This window comes from Cryptotermes secundus, unplaced genomic scaffold (assembly GCF_002891405.2).
Source record: "Cryptotermes secundus unplaced genomic scaffold, Csec_1.0 scaffold391, whole genome shotgun sequence".
In the NCBI taxonomy this organism is placed as follows: domain Eukaryota; kingdom Metazoa; phylum Arthropoda; class Insecta; order Blattodea; family Kalotermitidae; genus Cryptotermes; species Cryptotermes secundus.
Genome location: NW_019737394.1, coordinates 1,698,787 through 1,724,500, shown reverse-complemented (window position 1 = coordinate 1,724,500; position 25,714 = coordinate 1,698,787). Strand labels below are relative to the sequence as shown.

The 25,714-nt window shown below is 37.5% G+C and overlaps 1 protein-coding gene across 14 annotated transcripts in view; it reads left to right on the top strand.

Annotated features, from left to right (window-relative positions):
* Positions 1 to 25,714, top strand: part of LOC111870311 (A-kinase anchor protein 9) — a 193,618-nt gene that overhangs the window by 65,971 nt on the left and 101,933 nt on the right. For 12 of the 14 annotated variants that reach the window (XM_033753790.1, XM_033753798.1, XM_033753792.1 and 9 more), the window contains 8 exons: positions 3,272 to 3,442; positions 4,827 to 5,370; positions 6,174 to 6,377; positions 9,067 to 9,429; positions 15,771 to 15,920; positions 19,314 to 19,550; positions 23,941 to 24,053; positions 24,685 to 25,640. In XM_033753790.1, the coding sequence (XP_033609681.1) occupies positions 3,272 to 3,442; positions 4,827 to 5,370; positions 6,174 to 6,377; positions 9,067 to 9,429; positions 15,771 to 15,920; positions 19,314 to 19,550; positions 23,941 to 24,053; positions 24,685 to 25,640 (2,738 nt within the window). The remainder of the gene's footprint in view (positions 1 to 3,271; positions 3,443 to 4,826; positions 5,371 to 6,173; positions 6,378 to 9,066; positions 9,430 to 15,770; positions 15,921 to 19,313; positions 19,551 to 23,940; positions 24,054 to 24,684; positions 25,641 to 25,714) is intronic. The other 2 variants (XM_033753797.1, XM_033753802.1) reach the window with 2 other exon arrangements.

Here is a 25,714-nt window from a genome sequence, read left to right as displayed (position 1 = left end):
GTACAAACTTTTGTACAGTCTCTCATTGTGTTTACAGGCATGAACATTTTGATTTTATAAAGTATTTGCTATGACCTTGCTTGCAGTGTACATATATAAATTTCTTGTATGATCTTTCATTTAATATGTGCAGGCTAAGTACATAAATAAATTACTTTTGTGTCCCCCTACCCCTTGATTGACCTTCATCATGTAGGATTAGGAATTTAAATGCTTATCACTGACAGCTGGATCTTAACATGGGGGTTTAAATTATAAGGGTGTTGTTATTGAAAATATGTAAATATACATATATATCTTTGGAATTATAACTGCTAATATATTCTTCTAGTAAAACTTATCTGAAATATGTTAAATAGCCCAATTCTGAAGTGCCACTCAACACTGTCATCAAGATTTTTGTTCCAATGATATTTATAAATCCCTGAAGTTAAAAAAAATATTCTGTATATAAATCCAGGTATGTGGCAGTTACATATCTAGAAATGTGTTGCCTGCCATCTTGTGACAGTTCTAAGCACAGATCTCTTCTGAGGTAGTCCTTACAATTGCAGCTCATACATTCAGCATTGTTTCTGTGTTGACACGTAAGCACATGGAACATCACAAGGTTGATACAGCAGCAGTCTTTAAGGCAGGGAATTTGACTGGCTTATGTATGGGGTAGATTAAAGATGAAGAACTGTTCGACTAATTTCTGACAGTTTTAAGTGGAAGTCACACAGGAATCTTTAGTGGTATGTTTTTGTACCACAGAATGATCAAATGATGTAGCTCTCCGGTTTGGTAAATACCCTCCTAGTGAGACTTCTGTCTATCACATATAAAACTATCAATATCTGTGTATATGCTCATGGTGTATGAGGGGGGACCCAAAAATAACCGGAACCGACCTGTTGCGCGTAGTTACGAGTTGTGCTGCTAGGTGGTGTTAGCTGGGGGTCTCCCGCGACTGTTAGTGAGCTGGCGTCAGCTAGCATCTAGCAGCACAACTCGTAACTACAAAGCATGCGCGCACAACAGGTCGGTTCTGGTTATTTTTGGGTCCCCCTTCGTATCCCTAGCTGTTGTCATGAAAATGACTATCCATTGTGTAGGAAACAGCTGTTTCCGCTGCTTAGGAGACATTTGTTTAGAAGTCTCTACCTATGCAATGGATTCACACATCACAATATTATATACCTTGTATGTATCAATACTGAACTCACACATCATCTGTTCAAAGATTTCATTGTCTGTCCCACTGTTCCTGTTTACTGTAATCCTATTAATATATTGCATTCAGCCAGATTTAACACATGTAATTTACAGCTTGTGATAAGACATACATTAGGCATTTATGAGAATGACTTTCTCAGTTCAAAACAAGAATGCAGCAAGAATGTGGAAAATTTTCAAGAACTCGGTTGAAGATGAAGAGTTTACTCCACCAGACCAATTTTTTCCAGTAATGAAACCAACATCTGCCACATTTTCACAGTGCTCTAGGTATCAAATGCTTTTCAGTGAAAATATTTCATAAATGATTGTATTTAAAAATAAATTCTAGAGCCATATACTTTTTCACCATGGGCAGAAAGAAGGTGAGACATTAAAATTCTGATGTCTCATGTAACATGCATGCTACTGAGTCAGAGCAAAAGCAATTATGTCATAACTATCCAAGTTTGAAAATGAGTACTCAGCATTCAAATTGAGTTTAAGATTATTTTTTATTTTATCTTGAAAATTTAAGACTCACACATGCCTAATTTACACTAATGCACAGTGCACACCACTAAATGGAATTGCATGGGTTAACATTTCTACTCTGATGTTGACAACTTAATAGACAGTGACAAGAGTCAGTTAATTTTGTGGCTGGTTTTCATTGTGATTATAATTTGAATATATTTCTGTTATATATGTTTCCAGACACATACTTTGTCATATCCTTCTAATAACTAACGTAATCTGTAGCCACTGATGTTTCCACCAGGTCATGTTGTCTTAAAAGCCGTTTGAATTCTTATATATCTTCGTGTGGCCACTCCTTTTGTGTCCGTATCCTGTCTCTTTAAAACACAAAAACTAGGATATACAAATCTGTAATTTTGCCTGTGGTTCTGTGTGGGTGTGAAACTTTGTTTCTGACATTAAGGGAGGAACATAGACTGATGGTGTTTGCAAACAGGGTTGAGAATATTTGGAGTGAAGAGGGATGAAGTGACAGGAGGTTGGAGAAAATTGCACAATGAGATCTTTATAACTTGTACTGTTCTCCAAGTATAATTAGAATGATAAGGTCAAGGAGGATGAGGTAGGCAGGGCATGTAGCATGAATGGGAGAGAAAAGGAATGTATGTAGGATATTGGTGGGAAAGCCAGAAGGAATGAGACCACTGGGAAGACCAAGGCATAGGTGGGTGGACAATGTTAAAATGGATCTTAGAGAGATAGGATGGGATGGTATGGATTGGATTGATCTGGCTCAGGATAGGGACCAGTGGAGGGCTCTTGTGAACACGGTAATGAACCTTTGGGTTCCATAAAATGCTGGGAAATTCTTGAGTAGCGGCAGATTGGCTTCTCCTCCAGAAGGGCTCAGCTCCATAAGTAAGTAAGTAAGTAAGTAAGTAATCCTGCCTCTTTACCTGGAATGATGTCCTCATCTTCCCAGTGGTTATTTATTCAGCATTTTTATTTTATGATGATTCTGTTAGATCCATCCTGGTATCCATGTGTAACGCGTGTTGGTGGCAGCAAAATGCACTTATTCAGGAAAGAGACCAGCAGTGGGCTCATGTGAACATGGTAATGAACATTTGGGTTTCATAAAATGTTAGGAATTTCTTCAGTGGCTTAATAACTATTGGCTTCTCAAGAATGAATCATCTGCTTGGAACTAGTTAGTTAGTTATTCAGTCAGTCAGTATGTTGGTCATTCAGTCAGTCTACCTTTTTTGATTGGACTGTCTAACCTGTTCCAGCTGTAAATATAGCCCATAAGATGGCATTTGGAAATGTTGAAAATGTAAATATAAAAGTGTTTAAACTGGTCCTCCATCAAATCCATGGATGCCTCTGTCATGTCCTTCAGGTTCATATTCATGAACTAATTTTTGGATATATTGATTTTCCTTTTATGCCAGTAAGTTCTTTAATAATTGGTGAAACTGTATTGCAGTGGGTTGACTATGTCCTAGTTTGCTGCCAGCAGAAACCATGATCTGATCTTCATGTGAGGGGGATGTGGGAACTGTAAATGAGATAACATTTATGTATATTTCAGCTATTCAGAGGAAGTGTTCAATCAGCATAGCCGGAAACTCTCTGGGAGCAGCTCTGGCTTAGAGAATGAAGATCTTGTTTCTGAAATGTACTATGCTGGGGGAGACAGCAGCCAGCATCTTACAGCTCTCACACACATTTGTGACTCATACTCTGTGGAGCCCAGCTTTAAGTAAGACCTAATTTTTGCTAGTTGTATATCACAATGGCAAGATATGCAGTAGGGAATATTTAAATGGCTGAATAAATATCAACTGTTGAAGTAAATTCATGTGCCATGGCATTCGTTAATTAGTTGCTGAGGGATGTATAAACTTTCCAGTTTTGAAAACTTGAATGAGAACAGCATTTCTGTGACGTGTGGTTTGAAACCCGAGAACAGTGTTAATTTTTCTTTTAGTGTAGTCGGTATAGCTACTAGCTATGGGCTGGGTGACCAAGGGGTCGGAGTTCGAGTCCCAATAGGGCAAAGAATTTTCTCTTCTCCAAGTTGTCCAGACTGGCTGTGGGGTCGACCTGACCTCCTATCTAATGGGTACCGGGGGCTATTTCCCTGGGAGTAAAGTGGCTGGGGCATGAAGCTGACCATTCACCTCTAGCTAGTGCCACAGTCAAGAAAATGTGGATCTATACATCCACTCTCCCATACACCTTCATGGCATAGTGCTTAATTATATAAGCACAGGGACAACTTTAGCATTACCTTTTACCTGTGATGTCTCGGAAATGTCCTCTCTGCATACATCACAGTTCATTGCGCTTCAACTGACCATACAGAGGTGTGGGGAGCTTCAGACATTTACAGAAGTTTTCTCAAAATGTCTCATCATGTGAAGGGTCTGTGTATGACTTAATACCTTCACTCCCAGCAACTCTCTTGCTGGCTTAGGCCATTTCTCACAGTTTTTCAGTGATTTGTGGTATTTCATGGCAAGGAAATGAGTAGAAAATTATGTATGTGCTGCCATGGATTCACAGAAGGTATTTGTATGCACTGGTTTGTGTTGAAAAAATCTGTGTTGAAAGTCCATTCTGAAAGACATATATTTTGTTCTATCATGGTGTGTTACTGTTCTGCCTTTGTCAGATATGGACAAAGCACAAGTAAGTGACCAGTCCCAGAGAAGGAAGTGAAAGGGTTGGCATTGCTCTCACATTGAGTGCCATGACAGTTATCTGAAACATTCATCTGATTATTATTTGATGTAGTATTTTTTAAGAAAATTGTTTGGTCATTATTTGAAGTGGTAGGTATGATTGACTGAATGGTATCAATTTTGACTCCAAATATGGAACATCATTTACAATGATAATTCAAATTTCCTAATGCAGTCTAAAATTTTCATCAATAAACTTTAATGAGAGCTACCAATATTAAGTATAATGAACATGCTCTTAGCCAGAATGGAGTATTTTCATGTGTGCAAACTGACAATGCCAGATGAAACTGTTTGGACTTCCAAAAATTCAAATCCAATCATTCTTATCTGTCTTGCCATGAAAGCAAAAAGCTGGTGCCAAGACTTTGACATACTTTAATGCACTAATGTTTTCAGGGATTTGGAAGAAAATTATCAAAAAGACTTTGAGAAACGTCTTGTGGAATATCGAGACCAGCTGGAGACAGTCAAGCTTGAACTGGAAGAGAAGTATCAAAATGAAATGGAGGTGTTAAGGGAGGAGTATGAGTCAAAGGTAGAAGATTTAGTAAGAGATTTATCTAATACCCATAAAACTGAAATACAAAATATAGAATCGAAACATGCAAAGGAAATCCAGAATCTGAAAGAAAAATTGCAACTGGAATCTGCCAAGGGTGAAAATACTGTTCATCTAGAATGTGGAAAGGAACTTGAGAAGGTTCGGATGGAAATGGTAGATGAGCACAGAAAGGAACTGGAGATATTGAAGGACATGTATGAAGATGACTTGAAAAAGCAAATAGAACATCTTACTTACAGAATGAAACAAGGGGAAGAAGAGCATGTTGTAGCCACAAAGTCTGAACTTCTGAGTAAACATGTTAGAGATATTCAGAAACTGAAGGATTCATTTGTTGATCAGACTGGAAGAGCAATTAATGATCCTGTTCTTCAGAAGGTGAGGATAATTTTGTATTATGGTAATGCACATATCATGGTAATGGCTACCTTAGTATAACGCTGCAGGAAAGACCTTTGATGAAGAATAGCCTGTCACCAGCAGTTGAGGTTCCTATTTTCACTACCACTGCCACTACCACCTTCTCTTCCCTTCCCAGTCACTCACAGAAACAAACTATTTGTTGCTATATAACTTGTTCAGATGATAAAGTATTAGTAAATCAATAAGGAAACAAGTACTTCAGTTCTACTGTATTGTAAGGAAGTTTTTCTGGATGCAAATACTGTCATAATGATGTTTTACTTTTAGATAATACACATGTGTGTTTCAGTTACATCCTTGGTTAACACAATAGATGTACATAAAATTGTGCATTAAGATGTGTTAACTGAGGAGTAGCTGAGAAAATCTATCTTCTGAAGTTCAAAGCTTAATTGTTTGGTTTTTGTTCTGTACCTATTGGTGTGAATTTGACTAATGACAAAAAATTGATTTAGCAAAGAGTACTTCTTGTGTAATTGGGAGATATCCTGACTTTTGAGATGACCATATCACCTCAGTTTTCAGGGCCAAAGAGTAAGTCAGGCAGGAAAACCAGAGGAAGTAGGTGGTGTGGAGAGCTGCACAGCAGACATCCCAGAAGACTGTACTTATCATAATCACTGCAGTGAGAAACTCAGATCCAAAAAAAAATTGATCCAGCATTTGAAAAATTACCTTCTATTAAAGAAACTACATACTGATGCAAATGTGCTGTGCTCATTGGTTTGTGTACTCTGTTCTTATGGTTGCTTCTGTAGGTTGATCTGGAGCACAAGATCCACACAGATGTAAGACAGCAATATGAAGAAGAATACCAGAAGAAATTGACTGAACTGAGATATGAAATGCAAGAAAAGCATGCCAAGGAATTAGAAACAAGAACTGAAGCTGAAAGGAAAATAATGGCAGAACAGTTCGATGAACTTACAAATATATGGAAGAAAAGTGCAGAAGAAGAGCAGGTATGTTTAACCATAGTGAAGTTTACCTACATGCAGGATATAAATGCTTATGTTTATGGTTTACTGCTTTATCCAAACAATGATGATACTTGCTGCATTAATTTATAGTAGTTCTTGCCTCAGATGCTAACATACTGTAACATGTTATATGTTGCCCATTGCTGAGCAACGAAACAATGGAAATGGTTGAGACTGTTGTGTAGAAATATCCGTAACAACGAGTGTTTATTGCGTAACAGCACTCATTAAACACCCCTCCCCGCTAGGCTGTGATGTCACGCAACAGGGGAGTCCGTGCAGTGACTGTTGCTAGGCAATCGGTAAACACGTTTTCTGTGTGGTCAGTGCAGAAGCTACATAACGAGAGTACTCGTCAGTGTTGAGGCAGTTATGAGCCCGAGCCGGGGCTCTACACCAAGACAGACAGACTGACTGACCGTCAGTCGCAGTGTGACTTTGAATTTGACTTGTTGAGGCAGTTAAGAATTACGAGTAGTTGAAATGTAGCAGCCGCTGTAGTGAGTTGAAGTCTAGCATTCACCAAATGAAGTCAAGAAGTGACTACAACAGAAGGGTTAATTGTGACATTGTAAAGTGTATAAGTGTAAAAGCGAAGGAGAATAAATATTTGCTACATCCTTGACCTACGTGAAGTTATTTGTCACGTTACACACACGCCAACATGTGACATTACTTATCAGATCACTCATATGGGAGGAATATGAGGGAGAGTCAGTAAATAGGTCCCAAATGGAAGTAAAACAGTTGTAATGGACGTATCAGGTTTTCTGTATGTATCACAAGGTAGCAGCAGAGTCCACCTTCATGACAGTCTACATAATAGAAGTGCATGTGCATGTTCAGAGGTTGGTTTCAGTAGTCAAGATGGTTGACTCTGCTTGATGTTGTAGTACCAAAGAGCAGGGATCTGTTGTGTGTTTCCTGTGGACAAAAGGACTCACTGCAAAGAATATTAATAAAGAAATGTTTCCTCTTTATGGTGGGATGTGTTTGTTGTGTAAAGTGGTTCACAACAGGGTTGAGAAATTCTCTCAAGGACGTTTGGAAGTTGCAGATGATGCACAGCCAGGTCGCCCTATTGAAATTGCGACAGAAGCAACTGTGTAGTAGGTGGAAGAGTTGATTTGAGTTGACAGAGGGTTAACAACAGACAGTGTACCAACTGCACTAGGGTGTTCCCATCATTTAGCATAGAGCATAATGCATGATTGTTTGAAGTTTTGAAAAGTGTGTGCATAGTGGTTTCCCCGAGAACTGAAGGATTGAAGAAAAAATGAACCACATGGGTCTGTCCTTGCAATGTCTCTTATGGTATGTAGATGAAGGAGAAGATATACTTAACAGAATTGTTACTGGGGCCAAATCATGGGTGCATCACTACCAACACAAATCAGAGTGTGCTTCAATGCAGTGGAAACATCCCAGTTCACCTTCAGCCAAAAAGTTTAAGGTTACATGTACACCATCAGCTGGGAAGGTTATGCTTACCATGTTTTTTGGAATTTCAGGGAGTACTGTTAGCCTGTTTTCAGAAGCATGGTGAAAATGTGAATTCTGCATCTTATATTGAAATTCTTTTGAAGCTTTAAGTGCACTCACAGAAAACGGTCAGGATAACTTGTAAGGGGGGTACTGTTTCATCATGACAGTGCCAGACCCCAAGCAGCCTGTATAATCCAGGATAGAATTGAAGAACTACAGTGGGAACTTCTTTAATATCCGCATTAAAGCCTTGACTTGGCCTCTTGTGACTTCCATCTCTTTGGTTCGCCAAAAAACCACCTTGGTGGCAAATGTTTTGCTGATGACAAAGAAGTTGAAACAGAGGTGTACAAGTGGCTGAGACAACAGTCAAAAGATCTCTGTGCTGAGGTTTTCGATGCACTGATAAAGAGTGGGACAAATGTATGACTGTTTGTGGAGGATATGTCAGAAAATAAATGTCTTATTCCAGATGTTATATTTTAGCGTCCTGTTGCACTGATTTAAGTCCATGATTTATTTAATCCGTCTTGCAGTGCATACACTCATTTATCTCCTTCTCTCTCTCGCACTACATGTTTCGGCATAATAATGCCATCCTCAGGTGCTTACTTATCCACGTCACTACATGCCTGAGGATGGCATTATTATGCCGAAACATGTAGTGCGAGAGAGAGAAGGAGATAAATGAGTGTATGCACTGCAAGACGGATTAAATAAATCATGGTCTTATTCCAGGTTTGAATATCATGTTGCGTATCCATTTGCGACCTATTTACTGATTCACCCTCATGTGATAATTGAATGAGAAGTAGCTAGACAAATGCTCAGAAATTTGATATTGGCTGTCTAGTGTATCTATGAAAGAGACAGAATAAGATTTTGGTATTTTGCTCTCCTTGGGTAAAGGGCTGTACTCTGTAGAGCTCATTTGCTAGCCCACATTAAAAGGCGTTACAACTTTATCCAGTGGACTCCATAAGACTACCTACACTTTTCTTTTACCAGAAGTCTAGGACAGCCAACCTCCAAAACATTGTTTATTTTTAATCTGTGGACAATGCTCAATGAAAATACAAACATTAGACCCATATAACCACTACAGTTGATACAGCATAATTAAGTTAAAACCAGTTATTTCAAGGGGGACCAATAAGCTTAAATAAAAAATTGTTATAATTTTCAGGACAAATTTATGGCAAATCAGAAAGAAATGATGTTAGATTTTGTAAAACAACATCAGCAGGATCTGCAGACATTGAAAATGCAGCATGAGGCATCTCTTCAAGCCGCTCAGGACGAATGTCATCATGAAGTATGGCTTCAGCAGCTGAGAGATAAACATGAACAGGAGATCGGGGCTTTACAGGAGGAAATTTCTAGGCTCATGCAAGAGAAGGGTGGGGGCATTATTCACACGAAGAATGTGACAACAGTAGGAGTGTCTACAGATCAGACTGATGGAGATGAGGAGTTAGACACAACAACTGTCAGAGAAACAACAGCACTACACACCATTCAGCAGTTACGAGATGAACTCAGAGAGAAGGTACTGATTCTGAAGCTTTATTAAAGAGAACCTTGTTCTTCTGTACATATTACATTCATGTGCTGTTTCCTGCTTTGTCTGTCTTCAAATTAGTGCTAGTGTGGGTTCCATATTTATGTTTACTAATTTATTTACTGAATATATTCAGTTCAGGGCGAGTTTATTATTTGGGAACAGAGCAGGGCTGCTTGGGGATTCTGTATGAATCTGTTTCATTCCTGCAATTAACTAAGATCATAGTACAGTGATTAATAATTTCATTTTAGTTTGAAGGTACTCAGAGTTAAACAGAAATTACATTAAAATAAAACACTTGACTAATTTAGAGTTTGGGTATGGCTTATGAATCCTTTGAAATCATAATAATGTACTCTGTTAACAACTGAATCTGTTGATTTTTTGTCCTTTTTTTTTGTATGATTCCTCCATGTGTCACCTTCTGATAATTTCTCAGTTATTCTGAAAAATAATGTTACTGAAAAGGTGGTATGAGAATACATTAAACAGTTATTCAAACTTGGTGCATGTATATATTAAGCATATGATCAAGTAATTTTGTTCTGATGTTATTTTTAAGAAAATAATTGTTATACTATGATGATCTTTCTTAAAAGATTGAAGGGATATTGAATGGAGAGTGGTATAATTGTACATACTAGCCCAATTGCTGTAAAGTTGCTCCTGTTGTATGCGTCTGAATGGTGAAAGATTCATTTGAGAGTTAAGTGCTCAGGATTATGTTCAGATCGAATAGCTTTGAAGCAGGTGGGGAATACAGGATACTCCCCAATAAGGAACTCTGTGATTTATGCAGATCACGTATTATTAGTAGCATAATCAAGGAGGAGTGTTCCACATGTACCTCAGATGGGGAGAAGCAAGAACATAACTTTTGGGCATTCTATACATATATTAATAGCTGTGAGTCAATAAATGCAGTTGCCTGGTTGCTAGTGGTGACAAAAAGAATTGCGTGGTTACTACTTCTTACTCGGTGTTTGCAAATGGACTTCTGGAGTATCAGCAGTCTCACTTGCCTCTGGTCTCCAGACATAATATTCAGCCATGATTGCTTATGGTGCACGATTCAGTAAATGTTCATATGCTGCTGCTCAGAACAGCACATCCAAATTCTTTTAACTTATTTTGTTGGATCATTTCTGAGCTTGGTGTGCTAGAATCAGAAATTTTTTATGAAGTCAGCTGACAGGAATCATCAGCCATTCAGTACTTTCTTTCTCTTTCAAGTTACCAAAATATTTGTCTGGCCAGCAGACTTTCAAATATTCTCCATCCTTGAACATAACTGTACTCCTTTGCGATTTTTTAATGGATATCATACAAGTATTCAGTAATCGTTTTAACAGAGATGCAAGAAGTTATTTTTCTGTTATTTTTCATCTATTTTCAGTATTTATGAATCATAAAAATATGAAGTGTTGTACTTTCCAAACATTGATCTGAAAATGCCTATGATTCCACACATGAATAATTATGTTTAAAATTGTAGTGATGATAAAGTGTTAAGAATGTCCAGACACTGGCCAAGGCCCAGAGTGTAAGAAGCTCTGTGTGCTACCTGCTTCATGTTAGTTCCACGCTTGATTTATCGTTCAAATCATGAAGATGGAGGTTACATCTTATTCCTCTGAAATGGTTGATTTTGAACAGAATATTCAGCACCCCAAATCCTTCATATACTTTGTTGATATTCTGTGTTGTTTCCTTTAAGTTATCTGGGAGTTGGTTAGAACAATTTTGGATAGTGAGAGAGCTCCCAAAGAGTCGTAAAGAAAATGTCTTGTCTGGGAGTTGATTTTCAGTGTGTAAATATATACTCTCTAGTGCTAATATTAAAATAGATCTTATATAGAAATGTGTTGGAGGCTGTGGACTGGACATATCTGGCTCAGGTTAGAAGGACTAGTAATGGGCTCTAATGAACACAATAATGAACCTTCATGTTATAAAATGCTGAGGATTATTTGAGTGGTTGAGGAACTGTCGGCTTCTCAAGAAGGAATCTGCTGTATGGAGTTAATTAGTTGTCTGCTGTCCAGAAGAGTGTGAATAGAAGCATCATGTTCTAATGTCTTGTGGAAGCATCATTTTGAACATTAGGTTCATGCTGGAATTTAGCCATAGGGACATGAAAAACTGAACCTAACGTCACATGCACAGCTCACATAGCCCTCTCTTAACACTCTTTCAACAATATTGTCTTCTTAATCCCATACAAGTTGATGAAAATTTCCCACTTGTGAATCTTATCTTTTAAATGTTGCATGTGCAAAATGCTTAGGTTGCTATGTGTTGTGTTTTGTGTCTTTGTAATCATTACTAATGTGTTTATATGGTTTCTTGAATAACTAATCTAATAACTTAATTTAAAATCAAATGTTCCAGAAGTAGTTCCACTGATAAAAATAGTGGATCCTGAATTAAAAATACTGCTGTTCAAATTTGAAATCAGTATAAAATAATATAAAAAAATTGCGAGAAATGTTGTTCATAATTGCCATTACAGATAAAGAAAATTCTGTATTAGTGAAGGTGATCAACTGTCAATTTCTGGTACTAGTGCTGATTTCTTGTAGCATGGTGGAGTTTTATTTAACAATTTCAGTTCTTATTGCAGTATTTTAATAATCTGATAATCAGTCAGCATGCTTGCAGATGTATACATGGGTGCAGGATCATACTGCTACATTAGGAACTCCTAGTTTAGTAACAGATTTATGTAGTGCAATGATCATAAGCCATGTTAGGTGGGTCCCTTGTCACCAGGGCATGACATGTCCACAGGTTGCGGATTGAGGAGACACCCTCCAAGTATGGAGGGAAACTGCAAATATATTGAATAAGCAGTCGTGGACAACCGACAACAGGTGGTCCTCAAGCTTGGGGGTTGTGCAAAGGGCTAGCAACTCCTCACTGTAAATAATAGGCTTGTTATGAAAGATCACAAGATGCCTCAGACCTGGACAGATTCTATGGATAAACGACCTGAGCAAAAGAAAATGGACATGGGATTTGGCACTTGGAATGTAAGAAGTATGTATAGGGCAGGTTCGTGCAGGGCAGTAGCAGAAGAAATCTCAAAGTATAAGTTAGATTTAGTGGGAGTACAGGAGGTCAGATGGGATGCAGGTGGCACCAAACCAGCAGCATATGTACATTTACCTATGGAAAGGGGAATGGAAATCATGAATTAGGTACAGGTTTTTTCGTACATAAGAGAATCAAACCAACAGTTAAGAAGGTAGAATTCGTTAGTGATAGGATGTCATACATATTAGTAAAAGGTCGCAGGTGTAATATCATTGTCGTGAAAGTTCATGCCTCACTGGAAGATAAAACTGATGACATAAAGGACAGGTTCTACAAAGAACTAGAACTTGTATTTGATAAATTCCCGAAGTACCATTTGAAAATTTTGTTAGGAGGTTTCAATGCCAAAATAAGCAGGGAAGACATTTTGAAACCAGTGGTTGGAAATAAGAGTTTACATGAAATTAGTAATAATGAGTTAGAGTAGTAAACTTTGCCACAACAGAAAATCTTACTGTCAAAAGTACAATGTTCCACCATTGTGAAGTAAGAAAATGTATCCCTGTAACAGGCCATGGAGGCCAATAGGGTCGTGAGATGTTGAGGTTCCCACATTATCTAGACAATAGGCTCATAGATGGCGGCAAGGTTGTCAGCCTTATGCGCCGGCTGCCCTTTACCCCCAAGAACATTCCAAGAATATTCCTGGTACTCTTTTCTGTTAGAGCCCGAGTCGGCCCCAGGGCCATAGTGTGGCTGGAAGGATTAGGTAAATTGAAAGAAACCCAATGACCTCATCTCTCCTGATGGGAAGATGTGCAGTCAAATTGACAATATTTTGATACACAGGAGAAAACATTCAAGTATACATGATGTTCGATCATTCAAGGCAGCAGATTGTGATACTGACCACTACCCAGTGGTGGCAAAGGTTAGGGAAAGACTGGCAGTGAGCAAACAAACAATGCACAGAGTTCATATGGAGAGGTTCACTCACAAGAAATTAAATGAGGTAGAGGATGAAGAGCAGTATCGTGTTTAATATCAAATAGGTTCGCTGTTTTGGAAAACTTAGAAACTGACGTGGGAAACTATTAGAGAGAATATCAAAATTTCTGCCAAAGAGAGTCTAGGACATTATTAACTGAAGAAGCATAGGCCATGGTTCAATGAACGATGCTCACCATTATTAGACCAAAGAAAACAAGCCAAATTGTAGTGGTTACAAGATCCAAGTGAAATAAATGAGGATTATCCAAACAATATAAGACGTGAAACCAGCAGGCATTTCAGGAACAAAAAGAGGGAATATCTGAAAGACAAAATTGATGAGCTTGCAATGAATAGTAAGAATAAGAACATTGGAGGCCTGTGTAGAGGAATAAGTGAATAAGAGGGGTTACCAACCAAGAAGTAACTTAGTAAACTATGAGAATGGTGATCTGCTTGCAGATTCCTACAACATTTTGATTAGGTGGAACTACTTCTCTCAGTTATTCAATGTACATAGGGTCAGTGATGTTCGGCAGATAGAAATACATACAGCTGAGCTGTTAGTACTGGATCCTAGTCCTTTTGAGGTTGGAATTTCTATTGCAAAATTGGAAAGGTATAAATCGTCAGGTAGTGACCAAATTCCGGCATAACTTATTCAAGCAGGAGGCGAAATATTATGTTCTAAGATCCATAAGCTAATTAATTCTATTTGGAATAAGGAAAAATTACATGCTCAGTAGAAGGAATCTATTGTACCAATTCACAAGAAGGGTGTTAAAACTGACTGTAGTAAATATCGGGGGATGTCACTGCTATCAACTTAATACAAAATTGTGTCCAGTAGTCTTCTCTCAAGGTTATGTCCATACATAGATGAAACTATTTGGAATCATCATTGAGGATTTTGACATAACAAATCAACAACTGATCAGATCTCTTGCATTCATCAGATACTGGAGAAAAAATGGGAGTATAGTGAGACAGTACATGACCTATTCATAGACTTCAAGAAAGCCTATGATTCAGTTAGGAGGGAAGTATTTTACAATATTCTGATAAGAGTATGGGTGCCCATGAAACTATTTTGTTCTAACGTATCCATCAATAATAGAATTTTTAAAAAGACTTTAGGAATATGTTGTTCACTAAAAGTGCATTTTAATACTATGACAGTTCAAATCAATAAAATGCCCATATACATTACACATTAATTTACACATTAAAAGTGAATTTTCACACTCCTCAGATTGTCTTGGTTTTACATGTAGATGAGATGGGCAGGGCATGTAGTACAGATGAGGGAGAAGAGGAATGCATGTAGAATATTGGTAGGAAAGCCAGATGGAAAGAGACCACTGGGAGGACCAATATTAAAATGGATCTTAGAGAGATAGGGTGTAATGGTGTCAATTGGATTGATCTGACTCAGGATAGGGACCAGTGGAGGGCTCTTGTGAACATGGTAATGAACCTTCAGGTACCATAAAATGGTGGGAAAATTCTTGAATAGCTGCACAATTGGAGGCTTCTCAAGATGGGCTCAGCTCCCTGAGTGAGTAAGTGAATGATCATAAGACATGAAGTATGTGTAAGAATTTCTAGTGCCTCCATGTGTGATATCTGTTAACCTTTCTTGCCTCTTCCTGCACAGGCAACAGTATACAATCCATTTCCTATGTGGGGGTTCCCATAGGGCAGGTTCTTTTATCCCCAGTGACAGGATGATCTGTGATAGTCCATGAAGGGACATGCATCTTAACATGGACTTGAAGCCAGCAAGTGGGAACTGTTATTCTTCATATTCTCAGTGCTTTTTCATCATAGAAATGTAACTAAAATTTCAATCTGTGAGCAGAAACAACGGCAGCCTGATTTGACCAAGGATCAGATTCTGAACCCCCTGATAAAAGAGATCCAGTATCTTATACTGATACCACTATGGCCCCTGTAAAGTGAATAAGTAAAAAGTGGTTTAGATTTTGAAGTGAGTTTTTGTAGCATGACTGGTTGCATTTCCATGCTGTCATTTCAGAATCAGTCCTGTACAACTTAGTGGAGATGAAAATAAATAAATGCTTTTAATACACATATTAAGCAGAGAACTTATTTAAATCTTTGTATCATAATTCACCATAATATTGATATTCACTTCAATGCTGAACAGCAGTGTTTGTTCTGAACCTTTTGGCAAGTCTGAAATATGGAAGGTATGCATGTATGGTGAAACTTGGGTCCATGTGTTGATATGTGTTTGTGAGTGACTTATGTGTTTGACCTACTGTGTGCTGCTGTAGGATGCTAAGTTTGCTAGCGCCATCTCAGAAATGAAGGAAATGCATGAAAGTGAACTGCAGCAGGTGAGAGCCCACTGCGAGGGACGACTGCATGATGAAGTTGAACAAGCAAAGCATGACATTGCTAGAGCTCTGGAGGAGGAGATACAGGTACTCCCTGCTGCCTGTTCCTTTCTGTTGATGTTTGGAAGTGTGTGCTTATACATTTAAGTGTATGTACTGGCAACTCAAACTTTTCCAGAACCCGTTTTTGAAGACCTTATATTTGCAGAGAATAATGCTGATGTTTTGAACTTAAAGTCCAAAATGATGGTTATGTCAGATATGTAAGCTGAATGTAATGATTACTGGCACTTCAGGCATTTTCCTTTTCTAATGTCACTTTAATCATTTTAAGCTGTGAATGTTTAAAGGCCAACAGAAAGTCGGAGCATTTTGTTATAGTTAAGGAAAATTTGTGGCACATATAGAAATACTATACAGCCAAGAAACATCTACCACCAGGTCAGTTCTAAACACAGTGGAGTTTCCAGTGAATACAAGAAGACATGTGTGAATGTGTTTATGTGCTTGTGAAGACCAAGAGAGAGAGAGATATTAGTGTTTATATGGGGAAGATTCATGCTGTGGGTTTGTGGGTTTTGACACTATGTTATTCAATGGGTAAATAGTGCTGCATGAGGTAATCATGTGTTACACTACATGTTTTAACAACCAAGACGATTGTAGTGGAGCCAGGATAGTGTAGTTGGTATAATGACTGGCTATGGGCTGGACGACTAAGAGCTCAGAGTTTGAGTTCTGTGGAGTCAAGAATTTTCACTCCTTCACGTTGTCCAGACTGGCTCTGGGGTCCACCCAGCCTCCTATACAATGAGTACTGGAAGATCTTTCCTGGGAGTAAAGTGGCCGGGGCATGAAGCTGACCACATATCTCCAACTAGTGTCAAGGTCAAGAAAATGTCGATCTATACCTCCACTCCCCCATATGTCTTCATTGCTTAGTGCTTAACAGAGACAACTTTACCTTTACCTTAAGAAGATTGCAGTATAAAATAAAAGGGAACAGCATTTGTAAATTCAAAATTACAGAAAATTAATTGTAATGAATCATATTCATGAACAGTATCATGTGCTGTGAGGGAAAGTAAACAAGTTACATAAATGTACAAGTGCGCCTGCATGACCACATGCGTGCCCACACTCATGCACACTGAGCTGAAACAGAATCTGCAGAGAAAAAATGGAACACAAAGGAAACTTGCTGTATTTCATTTTTGCTAAACTGTCTAGTGAAAAACTTATGTTTATGTTGTGCACTATCTAGGTATGATATGCCAGTTTCCAAAACATTGTGTTATCAAGTGTTTTTTAGAATACCAGATGATGGACAAAGTTCAAAACCCCAGTAATTCAGTCTTCAGTTTTAATTTGTTTATGTTTCATATTTTAAAATTCTCTCTTACCTCATATTTTACAGTGTTTGAATAAGAAGACCAATGGTCTGTCAGGCCCCTCATTTCTTATTTTCAGATTCCACCATATGTGGCACAGTGCACACTACAGATGCTATAACACATTCACATCTTGCTTATTGTACTGGTAGAAGAGATTATTTGTGTCAACAGCTGATAGCACCCTTAGACTCATAGAAGGTCACTAGTGAACTTTGGTCTGAAACAGACTGTCATGTCATGTTGTGTTTCAGTAGGGGCTTCTTTTCTGCCTTCAGTAAATGTGTGCTTTGATGTTTATTGTTGTGTATGTCACAAAAATAGTGAAAGCAATAGTCAGAGCTTGTGCATTTGATTTAATTTAATTTTATTTTTTTATTATTTTTTATTTATTTTTTTGTATTTCACTTGTTATAACAGTGTATGAAACCTTAACAGTTACTTAGTTGGTCAGGAGTCAAGTTATTCCATCAGTCAGTATGTTCTTTTGATAAATTATTGTTGAAGTTTTTGTTGTTAATTTTGTGTTGTCTAATATTTTCAGCTGTGTAATTTTTAAGTGATGAATTTGCATGTATTATCTGGTGGACAGATGTCACTCATTCTCTGTGGATAGTCTCCTTGTTACTCTGGATAAAAGCACACACTTATCAAACCATGGCTTGTAGCTCTATGGTGTCACAGTGGTTGAGATCTGATTGCCTTAATTGGTAGAAGATGGAAGAGTGAAGTGAAAAATGTTTTTAATACCTATGTAGGATTAACATCTCTTAAATCATTTTGGTCTGTAATTGTTTAATTTAAAATGTGTCTGTACATTTGTATTAATCAGTGCTGCTTTAATTGTTGGATGTTCATGTCTTATATTGAACAGAGATTTATGTAATTAGCTATGTATTTTATGTTTATTTAACTGGTTTCAGGATGAATTTATTCTCACATTTGCATGGTAAATCATAATTTACAAACAGCAAACAGCTTGGAATGTCAAGAGATGGCAGGATAATTTTTACTTATGTTAGTAAATGATATAGATATTCAAGGCAGAAGTAACTGCTTTTTCTGAACATTGTTGTATGGTAAATTATTAAAGTATGATCCAGTTAATACTTTTATTTATGTGACTATCATACTCGTAAAGCCCATTGAAAGTCTTGGTATCAGTTTTTTTAAAAAAAGTCATAAAAGTACCTAACCTATGTAACTGTTAAAGTTTTGGAAAGATAGCTGCATTTATGCTAAGGCACTAAAATTCATGGAATAATGAATTTAGATACCAGCACCAAATGATGCTGGTATCTAAATGAAATGTTTTTGGCAAAAATTTACCTATAAGAAACAAAGTCAGAATTACTTCACTTTCCCTTATTTTCAACTGGTAGCAGACTTACACAGTGGTCATTGTCTAGTTCAGCACTGAATGACAAAGATCCATTTCATTCAGTCACAACATGACCAACTGTAACAGTCACAAGTCTGAGTGATTTGGTCTTCAGATATGAAATAAGTATTGACAGACATTATATAAAGCTCAGTAATACCAGTTATTTTGACATTTCCATGAGGGACTCCATTTTCTTCCCTGTGTATTTTGTAATCTTCCCTTGTATTAATATGTAGCTCCACATTATTGTGAAGAAACACAAATGCAACAAATGGGCAGAACCTTTGAAATAAACAGTTCTTATCTCTAGCTACAATCTCCAGAGAAAATCCTGCCACCAATACACTCTTGTATACATTAAATTACAGTTCTATTGAACATACACATTAAGCAAGACTGGAAATTTGTTTTTGGTGCAGGTTGAGACTGCAGAACTAGCTGAAGCATAAGTACCTCTATCACTTTCATCTAGCAGTCCACTCTGTAACTACCAGCTACCAGCAATATTGACTTATGCATGTTAGGGACAGAACAAGGACATTCACAGAAACCTTAGGCTTTTATATACAAGATCTGCTTGGGTGCTTGACACCTGCTGGTGCTCTGTGTTTTTCACTGGATTGACCATTTATAGAACATTAGCAAAAATAAATTGAAAGTGAAGTGTAAATACACGTTAATATCATGCATTGCATTCCTGCTTAGGCCCTTCTGTCAAATGAATCTGAAGATACTCCTTGCCCAAGAGAACTGATTGAGCTTCAGGAGAAGTTTACTGTTCATTATAAAGAAGAACTTTCTCTTCTGAAAGAAGAGCATGCGAACGAAGTCGCACGATTGAAGAAAGATCATGAGATGGAATTGCAGTCTCTAACAAAGAAGTACAGTCAGGACATAGAAGTACTGGAGGGGCAGATGGCCACTGAAACAACACAGCATGAGGTATACTGTGAATGCTTGACAGTATGGAGAATGTTGATGTAATGTAACATGTTATCCTGAATTATCATGTTCCAGAATATATATTGCACTCCATTTATTTTTTCAAATTTTTTTGTCAGCATTTTTGTGCATTCTTTGCATGAATCATGTAAAATGAATGCATTAATGGGAAGTTCTTTCTGTCTGTCTGTCTGCATATTTCATATCCAAAACTGTTTCAGTTACATTTGGTATTGGAATCTACACTTTTAACTTCTTGAGAACATTTCAGTTTTTTTCCATATGGGTCCAATAGAAATCATATTTTAAATGATGCTCAAATGTAACTATCAGCTGTAAAAAAAAACAACTCATCATACAAAATANGGGGGGGGGGTGCATGTAAGGGGGGGGGCAAGGACAGGAGCCTGAGGAAAAATGGTTATAAATTTTGAGGTTTACGCAGCAGCAACTGTTAAGAATGTGGTCTTGTGGGCTGTGACACAATATGGTTATGTGGGCATGTACCAGTGTTCCAAAGGAGCATGTTGTGTATGATGGTTATTTGGAAAGTAAGGATGCAAGGTCCAGAAAATATTTGTAATTATTTTTTTAATTCACTTTTAGCACTTTTACAACACCTATATTTACTTTTCACCATAGTCACCATGGATCGCAATGCATTTAGTGAGCCTTGGAATGAGTTTTTTTTTATTCCAGTATCATAGAAATCTCCTGCCTGCCCTCTTAGCCATATCATCACTGTGTCTTGAACTTCATCATTGTCTGAAAAAGTCTTTCCAGCCAGCTTCCCTTCAATTTAGAAAAGAAGTGATAGTCACTTGGTGCAAGGTCTGGGCTTTGTGGTGGATGGGCCAATACTTCCCACTTGAAGGACTGCAACAACTCCTGTGTGGCACAGGCAGTGTGTGGTCGGGTGTTGTTATGCAGTATGCAGACTCCTCGCATCAGCATTTCTCTCTGCTTGTTTTGAATAGCCCAACACAGTTTCTTCAGCATCTCACAGTAAACAGCAGCATTGATAGTGTCTCCTTGAGGCAAAAAATTGACAGGAAGTGGTCCCTTCCTGTCCCAGAATATGATTGCCATGATTTTTTGGTTTCATGGTGAGTTTTTTAATTTTTTTGCTGTTGGTGAGTGTGTGTGGTGCCATTGCAGTGATTGTCACTTACACAGTGTGTCCGGGTTCTGTTAGGACCATGTTCATTAGAAATACAAGATTTGAATTATTTTCAAAATTTCACTCTTTTTATTCAAAATAGTCTCCTTCTGAATCAGTACATAGCTGGAATCAATTGAAAAGTTTTTGAAAACAGTCACTGTACTCCTTTTGTGGAATCACATTTAAAACTGTGGTAGATTCCATTTGTATGTCCTGGATGGTTTCGTGACGGTCTCCTTTCATCACCAACTTAACTTTTGGGAACAACCAGAAATCTGCTGGAGCCAAATCTGGTGAATATGGAGGATGATCAAGGACTGTGATCCACACATCATAAGACATAATATACACACAACATTAGAAACATAAAAAGAAAAACAACACCCATGTGGATGATCAATAATACACACGAATTTAAAATATGATGTATGAGATAATAGGTTTTAACAAGTTTTAAATACATAAACTTTATTATTATATAAGGACATATACAAATTTAATATTATTTGTAAATGGACATAAAGGCAAGCAGTGAAATCGTTGATGGATCGATACACCTGAAGATGGCAGCATACTGCCCAAACATGTAGTGTAGAAGTGGTAAGTGGATTGTATGCACTTGAAGGCTGTTAATAGATACACATTATGAATATGAATCAGTGCAATAGGACGCTAAAATACAACATCCTGAACATATGTTCAGAAATGGCTGTATCCCAATCTCATATTGGTGCTGGTGTCCCAAGATAGGGACTAGCGCTTTTGATTGGGGCCAGCTGAGTAGGTTCCACCTGAAGGTGGAGACAGAATCCAGTCTCTGAAATGTTGTGTGTTTTAAATAAAAACAAGACAGTGGATAATGTCTAGAAACACAATAATTGTATTAATTTACCATTGTCACAAACTTTTAGATGTTATGGCTGTTTTTGTCAATTTCTTCCCATTGGCTGGGCCTGGAGTCCCTTCTTTACCCTCTCTCCTTGGATCTCATGACCCCCCCCATCCCCCATCCTGAGTAACTTCTGTATACAGCTAAGCCTGTTTCTGAACCTACCCACTTTAACCCTGAAGATGGTGGTAGGATGTTCCTCTGAAACATTGGTATCTGTCTGCAAAACCACCTAGTATCACAGCCCAGAAGACTGTGATCTTAGGACGAATGGAATTGTGTGCCCTTTTCAAGGCCATGAGGACAGGAAGTTTGGGGTGAAGAATCAGTCCTTTTCTTTCTCAAGGGCCTGAGCAGATGAATTTCATGTAGGAGGAAGTAAGTAGTTTGTCCATGGTGAGGAACTTCTTTTCCTTCGGAAACTGGGAAGATATTTCACATTCTGCTCAGGAAAGACTCTTCCCCCCGTTTATATTGTTGTGGTGGAGTTTGATCTCTTCCTTATGAGCCAGTTTGCTCGCTTCACTGCTGGTCTCAGGGTTAAAATTAAACATAAATTGTAGCCCAGTAGTTTATGCAAATTAGATTTCATCAAGTTCATCCCAGGACTGTAGGTTGCCTCAGTTTCTGATTCACTGAAGGCTAGCAAATGACTGTCATGAAGGAATCAGCAGGAACTTTTGATGGATTTATTTATTTGTTTATTTATTTTATATATTGAGTCATTAACTGCTTGTTTTTTTCCATGTGATTGTATCTTTATTGGCTGAAAGTGTGCTATAGTGTAGACTCCTAATGCAGTTACAAAGCCTTTCTATCACTGTTGCATTATTTTCTCCCCATTAACTATAAATACTTAGCATGTGTGCTTGATTAAACTTGTATAATTGTCGTACTATATATTTATTGTTAACAACAATGTCTTGCATGCAGATATGCACCCACTGTTATTTTGGCAACTGTTATGTCTACCAGGAATTCCTAGACCAGGAGTTGGCACTACTAACACAGAAGTTTGACTCGACCTTTACTAACAAAGACACTTCTATAGACAGTACATTGCAAGAGTTACAATCACTGAAGTTGCAAATCATTCAGGTGCGTCAGTGTTGCTTGTTCTTTTGTTTGCATTCCTGTGTTATTTTTGTTGAGTTAACCTTTTTTATTGTATGATGTGTTGACTTTGGAGCTGAGATAGCTGAGCCAGTAGGCTGAATCACAGTGGTTTTCTGTTTTCCATTACATCCAGACTGGTTCAGCCTCCTTTTCACTACAAAGTTGATCACTCATATCTCTGTGTGTAATGTATGGGGACTTACCTCCTTTCCTGCTGTATGTATTTATGATGGGCTTAAGCATAGCAGTAACTAAGCCATTACCTTTAATGTGCCCTTTCATATGATACTAAATCATCTAAGTTACATGTAGTTTGAATAAGGCCCAATGTTCCAGAGGAATGCATCACCTCCATCTTCAGGGCTGAAGAGTAAGCAAAGCAAGAAATTAGCAGAAGCAGGTGGTAAACTAAGCTGCCTACTTCTGAAGATTTCCTACTTGTCTTACTCTGACCCTGAACATGGAGATGGTACATTCCTCAGAAATTTCAGGCTTTCTCCAAACTATCTGGTATTTCAGCTCAAAAGTTTTTTTTTTTTTTTTTTTTTTTTTTTTTTTTTTTTTTTTTTTTTTTTTTTTTTTTTTTTTTTTACCTCTGTGAGAAATTCAAATCCAACTGTATTAACTTTTCATGGCTGTATGGGAAAAAGTGTTCTGATACTTCAGATATTTTTGCTGTAGATTAAATACTGTAGTACTTCATCCTGTTGCATGTGGTTCTAGTATTTAACTGTTTTAGGCCTTCTCTGTGCCACATTTTGGTGACATTCTGGAATTGTGTGCTTTCTATTAACTATTAATACTGTCACTGTGTACAACATTTTCGGTTTTATTCACTGAACTTCACAAAAGTGTTTTATGGATAAGGTCTGAAACAGTTGAATATTTGAACCATGTATTAAAGCCTAAGCACTTAAGTTTTGTTCTTTATATGAATAATATACACTTTTATAAGAACCATCATATTTATAGGTACTCACCTCTTGGACCTCTGTTTTGAAACCAGAAGGTTCACTGTTAGTGCAGCCCTACAAAAGCCATTCAGTGAACACTTTCTTGAGCCATTTGGTTTCAGGTCACATACCTCATCTCCTGTTTCTGTAAGATCCATTTTAACATTACTTTCCCTTCTTTATCCTGCCTCCCAAGTGGAGCCTTAACATTTAAAATGATTAGCATAAACAGGGGCTCAGTCTCTATTTAAATAAGCTTTTTTATTTCAGTTGGAGAAGACTAAGCTTGCAATGCAAATTAAATTGGGAGATAGCTCAGCTGTTGGAACAGAGAATGCTGTCTCAGTCCTGGATACAGATCTGGAGCAGCTGATCAGAGAAAGGTATGATGGGTCAAAATGGAATGATATTGTATGTTCGCAACTTATTGTGTTTAATTGCTGTTTAAATGATATTCATGATTTATTTAAAAACTTGCATTTATTGCCTGGAAAAACAGAGTAAGAATTTAGTTAAAAATATATGCATGTAGCTTATAATATTGAATTACATGGGTAGAATAGGTTATGTTAATGTAAGACATAAGTGTCCTTTATATAATCAACTTTTGCAATAGACTGGACCTTGCGACTTCTGAAAGATACAGTTTACTGTAAACCATACTTTACCATTATTGTAAGGTCAGCTTTACCAGCTTGTGGACTGCTTATTATGTATAAAAACAGCAATTAATATGTTTTAATAATTTTAATTTCTGAAGTAAATATAAAAGTCCAAAGCATATGTGGGCTTATAGAACATTTTGCAGATTCAGATTTTTAACCTGGTACTAAATCAAGTAAAAATGTCTGGCTTTTAGTTAACTTCTATAACAAGCAATACATTGTAGCTACTTTATGCTTCTCACCAATATACAGTTTGCCTCTATCATAATTCTGTTAATTGCATTAGACTGCAAATTTGTGTCTTTGCTTGTTGACAGTGTGTATTGCAATATATATAACTTATTCACAGGGACTGTCTAAGAAAAATAACTGATACCTTGAGGTACCTGTTGCGAGAACTGGTTGCTTACCTCAATGTTTGTGAAGATGAGTTAAACAATACTCTTATTGGAGAACTGCTAAAGTTTGAGCCAGTAGCTTCAAAGAATAGTGGAGAATTGAGCAAGAACAACAATGAAATGAAAGACCAAACACTTCCATGTGTTCCTGAAAATGTATGCAGTAAGTCTGATGATAATACAGAAACAAGAAATGACAGCAGTAGCATTAAAAATGGAGAGACTTTCTCAGTAGAATCCACTGTAAGAAGCCCACAAAGGAATGAGATATTAATGCCACAAGATCAGGTCATTTGTGATGAGGTGTCAGTGACATCACACAGCTTTGATCATTCCCTTATACCCCTTACAGAAAGAAGTAGCATTTCAGCCCATGGAACTCATAGGGTTCATTTTGCTCCTGATGCATCAAGTATTATCAGCCTTATTGATGAAGATAACTTATTGGATTACATAGAGAGGAACAGAGATGTGTCTTTGGATTTCCGCTCGGAACTTGACAGCTGCCTGGAAAGGTTGAAAGCTGAAGCAGTGGCTATACTTGGTCTCTCAGGCACTTTGCCTAGAACTGTTCAGATTACACATGATGCAGTAATGTTGTTGAAGGAGAAAGTGAATATTCTGACTAACCAACTAGATGTTGAAGTTAAAAGAAAGGATGAACTTCTAAAGCAACTGGAAAATGTTGAAGTGAAGGAAAAAGAATGTGTGCTCCTACAGGAACAGCTGGCAAAACTGAAAATTATTAAGGAAGTCCTGGAGTCAGATTTGCGAGCAGCTAGGTCTCAAGTCACAGAACTGGAACGTGAGCTTGGGAAGAGAGAGGATGTTACTGAAGGGTTTGGTGAAAGCATTGAACCTTGTCTTGTAAGGAGGCTTCATAACATGGCCCAGTTGCAGGATAAAGGTGGGTGGCATCATACTTTTATCTTTAGCTGCAAGCTAGGTGTGAAAGTACCCACGTTGATTCAGATTATAAAT